This window comes from Equus quagga, chromosome 15 (assembly GCF_021613505.1).
Source record: "Equus quagga isolate Etosha38 chromosome 15, UCLA_HA_Equagga_1.0, whole genome shotgun sequence".
Lineage (NCBI taxonomy): Eukaryota > Metazoa > Chordata > Mammalia > Perissodactyla > Equidae > Equus > Equus quagga.
Genome location: NC_060281.1, coordinates 69,345,905 through 69,359,315, shown reverse-complemented (window position 1 = coordinate 69,359,315; position 13,411 = coordinate 69,345,905). Strand labels below are relative to the sequence as shown.

Below are 13,411 nucleotides of genomic sequence, written 5' to 3'. Positions count from 1 at the left end.
GGGGGAGCTCCGGGTCAGGCTGGCAGCCCGCGATCTGCAAGGCCACTTTATGCACCGGCCGTGGGGCGTGGCTGGAACTATCTGCAACGCCATTTTACTATCAAAAGGAGCGGTGAGCTGGCACCGTCCGCTGCTGCTCTCCACTTGAGGGGATGCGGGCTGGGAGGTCACTGGACAGCGACCCGTCCACCCAGTGGGGCGTGGGCATGTGGCCGTCTGCAAGACCATCTTATACACGGACTAGAGACGCTCTCTGCATGAGCGCCCGATTGCTGGCACAGGTGCCAGCCGGCACGGTCTATCAGGCCACTTGACTCCCCAGAGACAGGCCGCTGGGCTCGATGGACGGCACCTCTTCTGCTTGTGGCATCGTCGTGGCCACCATGACCCACGGCACACGCGGAGGAAAGCTCCTGCCGGCACGCAGGCCGAGCCAGGCGTGTGGGGCGCACGTGACCTCCACCCCGGGCCGGGGCTTGCTCAGAAGCCGTTTGGGAGAGTTACTGCGGGCCGCTCCGACTCAGCACCTCCGCCTTCCATCCACCATCCCGAAGGCCCTCGCCAGGACCTCTGGGAGACGGGGGGACGCAGCCAGATGTTCTCGGAGTCACATTCCTGAGCCCGTTCCAGGGGGCTGCACTGGCCGTGCCAGCCCCTGCTCTGAGCACCCGGCAGGCGCGGGAGGCTGAGGCCCGAGGCGAGGCCGTGCCTCCGTCTGCAAGAACTCACGCTGACAGCGACCATTCTAGCAGCGAGGGAGGCGGCGGGCTCCCTAGTCCTGCCACGGGCTCTCTGCCCCCTCCTCCCGCGTCTGCGGGGCCTGGCCAGGAGGGGAGGAGATGGGGCGGCAGAGTTCCAAAGCCGCTGCCTGGATTTACGAGCTCTCCTTCTCCGTCTCAAGGCCTCTGAGGGTTTGAGAAAGCAGGGCGGGCGGGAGGAAGGAGGGGCGGGAGGGAGGGAGCCGGCTGCCGGAAGGGGGGCCGTGGGGACGGCAGAGCGGAAAACGGAGAACTCTTCCTTCCCGGCAGGTGGCTCACAGGCGCCACAGCACCACGTCCTCGCGTACCGCCCTTGGGGGTCGCCGTGCGCTGAGAACAGAGCAGCGGCCCGTCCCCTGGGGTGGCGGCCGGGGCCTCACCTGGTCAGCTCCTCCCTGTCATTCTCCACGTCCGGCTTCTCCTCCTCCTTCTCTTCCTTCTCCTTCTCCTCCTTCTCCTCCTGGCTGCTCCGGGGCATCTGCTGCTGCTGCTGCTGCTGCTGTTGCTGCTGCTGCTGCTGCTGCCAGCCCCCCGGGGAGGGCAGGGGGAGAGGAAAACAGTGAGCCAGGTGGGTTGCCGCTCCTGGGCCGGGCGAGCGAGGAGGAGGGCAGGCAGCATAACGGAGGCAGCCAGGAGAGCCGCGGGGACCGAGGGCTCGGACCCTAGGCCCCCTGGGCTGCTGCGAGCTGGGAGAGGCCGCGCATGGGGTCCGGCAGCCCACAGGCCTGGGGAGGTGGGAGGTGAGGGATGGGGTGCAGAGAGCACCAGTATGAGATGCCTGGGTTTGACTCCTGCCTCCTCCACTTGGTGGCTGTGTGACCCCAGATGAGGGGCTTAACCTCTCTGTGCTCTGATTCTTCCCCTCTAAAGCAGGGGTATTCAGCACACCTACACCTCAGCCAGGGCCCAGGAGGCTAAAGTGAGGAAACTCATAAAGAGCTCTTAGAACAGCATCTGGCATGGGCATGTAAGCGCAGCAGAAGCCACCAACACCTCGGGAGGGGCCTGGGGAGCCTGGGGCGCACCCCCAATGCCCCAGCCCCGCCCGCCCCCCACACAGCCCAGGCCGCCTCTCCAGGCCTGTCTCCACGTCTGCACAATGGGCAGGAGCGGGGGTGTCTGGCTCACCGGGCCCGTCCAAGGTGCTGCAGCGGTGATGAGGGCCTCTCCTGCTGCTGCTGGCCTGGCCCCTTTCTCACCTCCGTCCCCGAGGGGAGGAGCAGCCCAGGGGCATCGAAGGGGCTCGAGGCCTCTCTTTCATCACCTCCGAGCGGGCGGGGCAGGGAGGCGGGCACTGGCCAGCCTGGCCCAACCACACCGGCCACTGACCCTGCCCTCACCAGGACATGGGAGGAAGCTGGGGCAGCCGGCTCCTTCCCGCACCGCCGCCCGACTTCCTTTCTGTCCCGACTGATTTCTTTCCGAGCGCACACCGATTCTCTTGGCCACCCCCAATTTCCCTCATCGGGCAGCTACCAGACCAGACCATCCTTCCGTCCCGCTGAACCAAGTGAAATGAAACCCAACCCGCTGGAAAGCCTTTCAGTGTGTCCTGGGGCCCAGTCACACCGTTCTCAAACCAAGGAAAGAGACCCAGCAGAGGAGAAGGGGGTCCGTTTCCCTGCATCCTCCCTCCGCACCAGAGACACGTACCCACCCAGCGCACAAGGCCCCACCTTGCGCCCACCCAGCGCACAAGGCCCCCGGCCTGCACCCCGCCAGGACCCGCTGCTGCCGGGACTGATGGTTCCGGATGCGAGGGCCCAGGGGCAGGCGCATGCACCCTGGGGATGCTGGGTGCAGAGAAAGGGTCTGCACGTCCGCGGGGACCCCAGGCTCTCTGATGCCACAGCAGCGTCCACCCTGGAACCTCTGGCTCGGGTCGGCCCCACCCCCCAGGAAACCCCTCAATTCCACAAGAGGAGAGGCAGCGGGCACAACAGCCTCTCCCCCCACGGTGTCACTGCCGATTCTGACAGGTGGCCTGGTGGCCCTGAACTGGCCTGTCCACCACCACCAAAACCCTCAAACACTGGAGCGCAACCTGCCCATGGCCAGGGCCGTGGCCTCTCGCCCGATGGGAAGCAGGTCTGGGAGCTGGCCTGGAAGGTGGGAGCCGGTCAGACAGGTTTTCCGGTTTGTTCCAACATGGTGTGCCTGCTCGGCTTGATGGGAGCTCAAGGACCAGGACCCAGGGTGGCGGACGGAGACGGCGTGGCCGGGCGGGAAGCATGCCCGCCCTATGAGCCACCTGGCGTGGCTGCCATGGGCACCTGTCAAGATAGGCCCGGCCTCCACACACTCGGGACCCGCCTGGGGCCTGGGCTTTCCAATGCAGGGAGCTGGGCACCCCCTGGGACCCCCCCCCACCTTGGCCACAGCTTCACTCGAAGCTCCTCTTGCTGTCCCCCCCCACCAGTGGCCACATGGCCCGACTCCCGGCCACCCTCCTGGAGTACCTGCCCTCATCCCGGGGGTCCAGGCGGGTGGGTCTCCCTGCCCCTTGGGAGCTCATCCTTGGGCCGCAGGCAGGCCATTGTCTGCCCCGGCGTGGCCAGCAGACGCGGCTCACCACTCAGCAGGGCCCAAGCAGCACTGCCCCGCCCCCAGCCCCCGCCAGCGCCCCCAGCTCCCAAGGGCTGCGCGCCCGCCCGGCTCCAAGCCGCTGCCCTCCTCCTGACCCTCGGAGCCCGAGTCCCCGGCGACCCCCCGGGAAGAGGCCGGCGCTGCCCTATGCCGCCGGGGCTTCTGTCCCCAGCTCCGCCCGCTGAGGAGGAGAGTGAGGAGGAAAACAGCCACGTTCACGGCAACCGGGGGGCTCATCACGGGGCCGGCCTCCCCGGCGCCACACCGAGCTCCTTGCAAACACACCCCACTAACGTTCTCAGCAACGGCAGGCGGCAAAGGGCAGCGATCACGGCTCCACCCCGCAGAGGGAAACCGAGGCTCAGAGAGCCCCATGGGCTCTGAGGGAGGAAGCTGACGGCCCAGGGGCAGCAGGGTGACCCGTGTCCCCAAACCCCCACAGAGACTCACCCGACACCACCAGGCCAGCGTCGGGGGCCTCGGGCAGGGCTCTGCGGGCATCCCTGCCCGCCCTTTCTGCCGAGCCCGCCCTGAACTCCACTCAAGGCTCTCTGAGCCCCAACCGGCCTGGACGGCCCGTCACCCCCTCCCTGACTCAGGGCCCACATCACAGCACTAAACACAAACGGCCACATGTGGGCCCTGTCTCCATACTGCAGTCGTCTCCTTTACCGACCCCCGTAAAACTCCCCCGTACCAGAAGTGGAAACTGAGGCAGAGAGCAGGTGAGTGACAGCAGTGCCAGGATTCAACACTGGAGCTGGAGTTCACCTTGACTGACCCTGGCTGGCCTGGTCCTGCTCCCGCCATCCCCACCACCCTCGCCTGCCCCCTCCCACTCTCCCGGCCCCCGGCCAGTGCCCTGGGTCACACTCCCGCCCCCGTGCCCGCCGTGTGCGAAGGCTCACGAGCAGCGGTCCCCAGGCCATTCCTGCAGCGGCCCAGTCTGAGAACCAGCGCTTCAGACCAGGAGCCGGCGAACTTCCCTGCGAGGCCCGGGCGGGACGTTCCTGAGGGCAACTGGTCCACCGTCTCTGTCACAACGACCCAGCCCTGCCCTTTGTAGCATGGAAGCAGCCAAGACACAAACAAATGGGTGTCGCTGTTTTATTTACAAAAACAGGTGGCGGTGGAGCTGGCCCTCGCCCTTGAGCCGTCTGCCCACCCCTGCCCCAGACCAGTGCTGCTCCAGCCGGGTCATGCGCACGCATCACCTGGGGACACTGGGAAATGCAGATTCCCAGTCGGGGTCCCAGGGCGGGCCCGAGACTGCATTTCCACAGAGCACGCCCAGGACCCTGCTTCGGCAGTGGTGCCACCTGCGGACCCGGCAGAAGAACCAGAAGCCAAACCCACAGTCTCAGATGGCCCCGGAGCTCACAGGGGTCTCCCTCTGCCTCTCACACACACCACGGGCAGGCCGGCCACGGGCTCCATGCCCAGCGCTCGGTTGGGAACGTCCCTCCAAACCACAGCACGGGCTCTGTGAAACCCTGACCGCGTCTCTGGTTAGCCAGAGCCATCAGGCCAAGTCCCTGAGGGACCCTGCTTCCCGAGCGCCGAGCGCTGGACAAGCAGCCTGTGACAGCCTGTGCGGTGCCCAAGGCCCAGAGCGGAGGCGGCGTGGAAAACAACACGAGTAACAACAACAAATGCCTGCTGGGCATGACAGACACTTGCTGAGGCCGTCCTCTCATTTCATACCTGTCAACTGAGTCCACCCAACAACCTGAGTATCACCTCTGCTTTATAGATGAGACTACAGAGACACAGAGAGGTTAATTAACTCACCCAACGTCACAGAGCATTTTCTAAGCAAGATCCTACAGCCAAGTACTCTGCCTCCCACCCTGGGCTAGGGGATCACAGGCTCCACCTCATCCCCATTTAAGCCGAACTACACCACCCACGTGTCCGTGGGTCGTGTTCTTGAGGACACCAAGCCACACAGGGAGCTGGCAGTTCAGTGGACGAAGAGAAGGAACTCGAACAGGGCAGTGAGGCTGAGTGGTAAGGGCACTTAAGAAGGCGCGGCACGCCACACACGGGGCGGCGAGTCATCCCGCACCTTGGGGACCAGGGAGGACCCCTCGGCAGCACAGGAGCCCCCGAGCCAAGTCCCTACAGGCTTTGGGCAGAGGGACGAGAGAGGACGTTTCAGGGAGGGGACCGGCACGAGCAGAGCACACCGACTTGGAGGCTCCCGCTGCGCTCGCCGGACGACCCGGGACAGGGCGGCTTCACGCCTGTGCTCAGGAACACGAGTGGTGTCCCGCCGGCTCTTCCAGAAGGTGGGGGTGGGGTGGGAGGCACGTGTCCCGCCCCGTTTCCGGGCAGCGGGGTAGCTGCGGGGGAGGCGGCGCCAGCCACATGGGTGGGAGCTGCTGAGCTCAGTGCTCACACGGTCGGTCCTCACATGTCTGGAGATCTCCCCAAGACCCAGCCACACCCCCCACAGCACGGTCTCGTTCATTCACTCAACAAACACTTTACTGAGCATGTACTACGAGCAAGGGGCTGCAGGGAGCAACTCTCAAGCGGGGCCTGCCCTCCTGGCACCCTCCATCTCCTGGCTGCGGCGGCAGGGGGTCCAGGAGCCCAGGGCTGGGAGAAGTGGGGTCAGAGGTCAGAGCCAAGACACAGGGTGTTGTGGGTTGCCCCTCCCTACACTGGGCCCTCCCCTTCCATCCAGTCCGTCCGTGCCTCCTGGGGAAGCGCAGGCGGGGTCCTGCCCTGTCCGCCATCTTTTACAGACATGCAGGCGGGGGTGTGCTGGAGCCGCCACACCGGCCATGAGGGCAGACTCCACCTCCGTCCTTAGTCAGCCCGTCACTACCAGCTCCACCCACGCCTACGGTTCAAGGACGACAGTAAAAACGGAGCTGCTGAGCACTCAGAACGCCTCCCTCCCCAATTATCTGACTACGTTCGGCTGTGATCTGCACCCCCGGCTCAGAAATAGGATGTAACATGCTACACGCGTCCCTTCCCAGTTCCGCGGTGGCCTGGAATGGGGCGTGGCAGGAGCCTTAGGAATCGGGCCCTTGCTCCCGGGGAGCTGCCTGTAAACACTTCCCAGGGCTCCACTGCAAATAGACGTGTCAACAGGACCTGAGCGACATGGAACACGTACCATGACGCCCCTTCTGCCTCCACAGCAGACGGGTGGCTACGGCAGCCAAGCCTCTGTTTGAAGCATCTGTCTGATCCTGTCCTGCCACCTGGGGTAAAATCAGTGGGCCACACCACAAGGTCCAGTCCCTGCCTACCTTGCTCCTGGAAGATGCCACCTGTGTTCCCGCCTCAGGGCCTTTGCACCTGCTGTGTCCTCTGCCTGGCCAGGTCCCTCTTATCGCTCAGCTCTGGGCCCAAATCATACTTCCCCAGAGAAGCCTCGGGGTCAGCTCCCTGACCCACTGCCATCAGCTGCCTCCCACTCCAGCTTCCCACCCCGACAGGTCATCATGCTAATTTCCTCGTGTGCTGTCCTCTCCCACGTGGGCGTGTCAGCTCTGGGGACCTCATTTGTTTGGTTCACTGTGGAAAAACCTAGAATGTCGGTACTGTGCAGGTACACCAAGACGGACTCAAACATGGGCCCCACCAGCCAGGGCGCTCGGCTGGCTGTCAGCCTGCCGGAGCCGCTCCTATGGCGGCTCACGCTGGCGCAGGCCCCTGCGGCTGCTGCTCTTCTGGTAGCTGTCCCCGACTCCCGGCCCAGCTCAGGGGGTCGGGATAGAGGTCTGTCAGTACCCACAGCCCTCACCTGGGGCCCGACAGACGCACGTGCACCCTCCGGGTGGAGCTCACATCTTTCTGCCCTGCCACCTGCTCCATGGGGCTGCTCAGGTGGGCTGGCGGGAGCCGCAGGTTCCCTGCCACCACATCCCCAACTGCGACAAGGCCATGTGCATCTTCCCCCGAAACATGCAGGTCCTGGAGCCTGGCCTCCGCACCTCCGGGAGCTGCCCGCTCACCGCCCTCCGGAGAACAGCGTCCTAGGACCTGTCTGGGGGTCTGAGGAGCCTCCCACGGATCCCCCACTGAGCACGAAGCTGGGCAGGGACCAGGGCCATCTGCTGGATGGGGCCCTGCCTCTGGACACAGCCCGCCCCGCCCACTGGGCCCCCAGCAGAGCGGAAACAGCCGCCTCCTGCAGGCCTGGCCGCCCAGGAAAGTCAGACTGACCCCCAGGCGGGAGCCCCCCTCCCCCACCCCCCAGCCTGGACAGCGGTTTGGGACAGGATGCAAGTGCTCACGTCCCCCACTCGGCCAGGAAAGCACAGCCCAACCTGGAGGCAATGTGGCCTGTGTCTGGCCTGCCACACGTCCCTGCCAGACTTCACCATGGAGAGGGGGCAAGTGATTTCATCGGCCCGGGGGGCGGCCAGGCCCTGGGAACCAGCAGCAACCGCAGAGCGGCTGCCCTCCCCCGTGGATGGCGCTCGGCTGGTCCTGCCCTGGAATGCCTTCCCGGTCACACTGTCCCCCATGAGAGCTGCCCGGGGCACAGAGGCCTCTGGAGCGCACAGCAACCGGAACAAGGCCACCTGTCCCTGGCAAGGAGCTGGGAGAGGAGGCTGGGGAGGGGGTTGGGAAGAGGATCAGAGAGAGGAGGAAGACGAAGGAACGTGAGAGACAAGACTTATACACGGGAGAAGGGATGTGGGTGGAGGGGAGAGACAGAGTCAGAGACAGAGACAGAGAGGAGAAATCCAAAGAGAGCTGAGGGAGAGAGAGGAGGACAGAGAAAGAAACTCGGACACAGCCGTGTGCTGGGATAAAGAGAGACACAGGGAAACAGAGGGTGATGAACCCGGGAACGTGCAGGAGACGCGGGGGCTGCAGCCTGGCCCGAGGTGGGGAAGTGGACGCAGCGACAGGACACAGAGACCAGAGAGCACGAGGGAGGAAGCGGCCCCGCCCTGGACGTCGCCCCTCAGCCCGGGAGGCTGGACGGCACAGACTTTTCCCGTCCCCGCGCCCGGCTCTGTGGGAAGAGACCACAGATCACGCGGCTGCAAGGAGACCCACCCCGCCAGCTCCCCAGCTGCCCCCTCCCCTACGCGGTCACCACCCTGGGGCTGGACGAGCCCAGCGGGAGCGCTCACCCTGGGGTACACACCCCCTCCGCAGCGTGGCCCCCCGAGCAGCACCACCGGGCGGCCCGGCAGCCGTCCCACGCTCACTGCTGGCCCGCCTGAGCCTCACATTCTCGACGCCCTGCCGGTCTGCATAGTTGGGCCGACGACTGACCACAGCATTCCTGGGCTCCGGTTCTGCAGTCAGTCGGGATAATGTGGCCCCTCCGTCCGTGAATCATGGACTACAAACCACTGTGCCGTCACCCAGGGCTCCGAGCCGGCCCCCACTCAGCCGGCGACTCAGCCCGGGAAGAGGACGCTCGGGCCTCAGCCCAGCCAGCCTCACCAGCCTCACGGGCCGGGCCTCGGGGGCCGGGGGCCTGGAGGGGCTCGGCCCTCACCTGCCGGAGCTCAGGCGCCTGGGTCCGGCTGGCGTTGGACGCGAAGGGGCTGGCATCCCGAAAGTCTAGGACTGCGCCTGCGTCTCCCTCTCAGAATACAGAGAAGCTTCCGGAAGGTGGACAGCACCCTCTGGTAAACAAGGCCATCCTGGCACTCTGAATGGCCAGCACACATCCCCTGCCTCGGCCGGCTGCGGGACAGTGGACACACGGGGCCTGTCCTCCCGTGGGGTAGCAGGTCGCCCGAGGGCCAAAGCTTCTCACCAAGGAGTCCCATATTCCACTCTTACAACCCCTGCGCTCTCGAGACGCGACCGCTGAACGACAGACAAATGGTGTGGGTGAGTGACAAGCAGCTGTCACCTGAACAGATGGGGCGGCATCTGCAGCACATGCCGTGGTTAAGCGGTCGGCAGTTTCCGACCCCTGTGATGGGCAGTGTGCAGATGCGCAGGAATGCCCCCAGGACGGCCTGGCTGGGCCCCTTTTAGAAAGGGCTCACGGCCCAGCTGCTTTGATGCCCTCCGCCTGTGGGCTGAGGCCGGGCCCTCTCAGCCACCTGAGGACACCTCGGCGGGCCATGCCAGCTCCAAAGCACCCCCGGATGGTCGCCTCAACTTCCCCTTCTGCCACCCCGCTCCCATCCCCTCTCCCGGGAACCTGCCCAGTAAACACCCCCTGGGCCAGGTGCTGGGAGGGGCCCAGACCAACAGCGTGTGCACCACCAGGGGATGGTCGAAACACGACCTCAGGCCTCGGCCCCCTGAGCCCAGAGCCTGAGGCAGCCTCCCCTCGTCCCGACCCACTGCGATCCCTGGAGGCAGGAACGGTGAGGGGAGGCACTGGGGAGGCCATGGAGGCACTCCCATCTCTGGGCGTGGGCCATGAGCAGCCAACTCGGGAAGCGCACCTTCCACAGGGGCCAGCGGATCATCCGGCTGGAGAGGGGCCGCTGTGCTTACTCGTCGACCCCTCGAAAGTACCACCTCGAGTCTACCTCAATGGCTCTTAATCGGCTCGGTCTGTGAGGTGTCAAGGGGGGTGGGCTCGGCTGGCGCCCTCGCTCTGACTGCCTGAGGGATCGAGGTCTGATGTGGCTCTCAGGTAAAGCCCTGTAGCCCGGACATGCAGTAGGCACTCAATAAATGCCCCTGGGTGGACACACAAGATGGTGCATCAACTCCTCTGTGGGGGAGTGGGGACTGACCTTGAAGAAATGAGGCTGGAGGGCCCGTTGGGGGCATCTGCCGGGCCGATGGCCCCTCGTGGCAGTCTTCAGCATTGGCATGGCCCCAAGGACACCAGAACCACGCCAGGACCACAGGGAGGCACCACGGCCTCTGCGGCCACAGGCCACCTGCGGCTGGGGGGACGGGCACGGGGCCGGGGGTGCTGGAGAGACTGCACAAAGGACAGACCAGAGAGAAGGCAGGTCTCTGTGTCTGCAGGGACCACGCGGTGCGGGCGGCAAAGGGTTTCCGAAAGAGACAGGAGCCAGGGGCATCCGGGGGCCAGGGGCAGAGGCACGGTCCCAGTGCAAGGAGACGCAGACACAGATAGGGGAGGGGGCCGAGGCCCACATGGGGCTCCGCCGGGCACGTCCCACCCGCAGCCCCGTCTGCCCCAGGATCTGGCAGAGCCTTGCACAGACGGAACAATGCAGCTGGCCGAGAGGTCACCCAGGCCTGCTGCTCAGCCGAAACGCTGTAGACGGGACCACTGGGGTCCCCCCAGCCCCTAAATCTGCCACTCGCTTCAGACTCCTCAGGGAGCTCCTTCACCTCCCTGGCCTCTGTCACTCATGTGTGCAGCGAGCGCAAGCACAGGGCCTCTCCCGCGAAGCTGCTGAGCGTTGAAACGCACGGAGCCCTGAGCACAGAGCCCGGCAGGCACAGCCGGCACGGAGCGAACGTCGCCATCGTTGTCGCTGTTTGCACCACCATGATCATCATCACCACCACCCTGGTGGTCAGCAGCAGCGCCGTCCCCTCACCGCGCAGGGCCGGGCAGCCCAGGCAGCCGACAGGACTCCGATGCCTCCCTGGCCTCCCAGTGTCCCCCCGACAAGGGGTCCAGTGAAGATCAGCTGAGACAACCTACATCCGCTTCCCAAACTAGGGGGACCCAGGAGGTGGAGCGAGCCTGAGCTGCTCCCCTCAAGAAGTACAACCCCCACTGCTGGCTTGGCCTCCGTCCCACGAGAAGATGTGCCGAGACGGGGCCCCTCCTGCAGCTGAAGCCCCGCCCTGAGGCCTCCACGTCTCCGCTGCTGGGAACCGCCGGTTACCTGTCTTCCTGTGGTGGCCCAAGGAAACAAGGCGCAAAGGCTGTGCTGTGCACCCAGAAGCCCACAAGTAGAGCAGGGTCGGAGGGAGAAGCGGGGACAAATGACCCGGGGCGGGCTGCCAGGGATGGTGGCACAGGGCAGGGACCCCTGCGGCCTGGGATTCCCGCCTGATCCCACATCCTGAGCTGCCAGGGGTGGGCCGAGCGTGGGTCAGACACAGGCTGGGACAGCAGTGCTGTCATCGGTGCCCCGTGCACCCCAGGCAGAGGGCGACGGCTCCGGCCCAAGGTGAGCCACCCTCCCGCCCATTCCCACCGGGCGCTTCTGGCCACACGGAGCACAGGGTCTGCCTGCTTGCCTCACGTCTGCTCACAGGATCAGCCCCTGAAGACCACGCCCCTGCGCCCTCCATCTCCATGCCCCCACTGCAGGCCGCGGGAGCCCCCACCCTTCCCATGGGGAGATCTGTCAGCGGCATCACGGGTCTTGTAAAACCAAGGAGAGAAAGCTCAGGCTGGCTCCGGTCATTGCACCTCAGATTCACATGAGGGGCTGGGGGCCTGCGCCTGCTGTTTACTTCACTGTCACGGGGCAGAGGGCAGCTACAGCCCCAAGTGAATGCACAGGCTGACCCACTTCTTCCGTATTTACAATCAGGGCCGGTGGGTGGCTGTGAGGGCAGTGGCTCCGCCTGGCACAGAAGCCCTCCCAGGATTTGCGTAAATCTCCGGGGCTGGCAGAGCCCGGAGCGCGCCGGCACCTCATTAGCAGCCCGGCTGGCTGAGGGAGGAGAGCCCCAAGGACACGGCCTCTCCCAGGCAGACGGCCCTCCCACCCAGCTCTCCTCCCCCTTCCCGCAGGGGGCAGAGCTCAGAGGCGTCCTCTCTCCATCCTGGGAGCCACCAGCTTGAAAGGGGGTCAGAGTCAGCAGAGCAGCCCCGTCTCTCAGCGCTGCCGATGCCACGGCTAACCCAGGACGACCCAGAGGAAAGGAGGCAACACATGACTCCTCGCCTATAAGACTTCTCAGGCTCCCCAGGGCCCATCCAGGCCCGGCCTCTGTCCCAAGTCACACAATCCCCTCGTCACCTCTTCCCCTAGTCGGACCACGCTCTAACCCAGATGTCGTACACTGGAGGCTGAGGACAGATTCCAAGAGCAAATGTGAGTTATTCAGCCTACACAGTGTTTTATTGTTATCGTTTTTTACACGACCTAAGATTCAAAAACCAGGCAATTTCACATAAATCCAGATTTCCAGCTCATGAACGAAAATCAGAAGATCTGGTAAAACAAGGCCACCCGGCCAAGAGTCAGCTGGAGCCGACATGTGGTACAAGCTCTCTAGTTAGCCACAGGCCTCACCACTCCCCACTGCCTCCCATGGACACAGAGTCAAGTGCGAGCTGTCATTTATCAGCACGGTCACACTTCTGTTCTCCACGGAGGAGAGAAACATCTCTATTTACTCATCAAACAAGCAACAGAAGGAGGGTCCCATGATGTTTCTCCACCCCTTCATTCAAGCCCTGGAGGAAACTGAGACCCCCGTCCCAAAGACTCTGGGGGCACCGTCCTCTCACCCAGGCCCCCATGTCTTTGCACCTGCCGTGCCCTCTGCCCAGGACACCCTCACCTCCATCCTTGTCCACCCGAGGGGCTGCTCCTCAAGCTCATCTCTGGGGCCCTCACTCCTTGGAGCCCACTGGCGTGCTGTCTGGGAACCGCCTGTGTCCACCTGGCCTATACAACCAGCACAGAGCCCCATGCCCAGCACACAAACGTCCCGTGGACAAAGGAGTCGACAAGCCAGGCATTAATGCCACAAAGCAAAAAGTGTGGCAGCCAGGACCAGAGATGTGGGGCACCCCACCCCTGGACTCGTCCAGGGATAACCCCTCCTTACACGACCTCAACACACACCGTCTTCACCTCCCTCTGTGCAAACGTGGCTCCCAGCAGAGAATGAGGGGCTGGGCCCCATCTCCTGCCACCTGACTCAGAACCCTTTCTGCTCCAGGTCCCCCAGCCTAGCCACCTGGAAGAGCCTCGTGAGCCCACCCACAGGGCCCCCACAAAGGCAGCATAGGGGGAACTGGGGAGACTAGCAAGAGAACTCACCCAGGAGGCGCTCAACAAATGCCTAACAATGTTTTTAAAATAAATCTAAGGCCTTTAGCTCCCCATCTACTTTGCCACAGTCCCCACCACTCCCTCCTGCCTCTCATTGTCTCAGGATATTTATGCTCCCTGCCTGGCATTTACCTGAGTGTTTGCCTCTCAGTCTGGAATAAT

General features: G+C 64.6%; 1 protein-coding gene across 1 annotated transcript in view; it reads right to left on the bottom strand.

The window, feature by feature from the left end:
- Positions 1 to 13,411, bottom strand: part of NCOR2 (nuclear receptor corepressor 2) — a 210,539-nt gene that overhangs the window by 67,188 nt on the left and 129,940 nt on the right. The window contains exon 16 of the mRNA XM_046641374.1: positions 1,139 to 1,278. Within this exon, the coding sequence (XP_046497330.1) occupies positions 1,139 to 1,278 (140 nt within the window). The remainder of the gene's footprint in view (positions 1 to 1,138; positions 1,279 to 13,411) is intronic.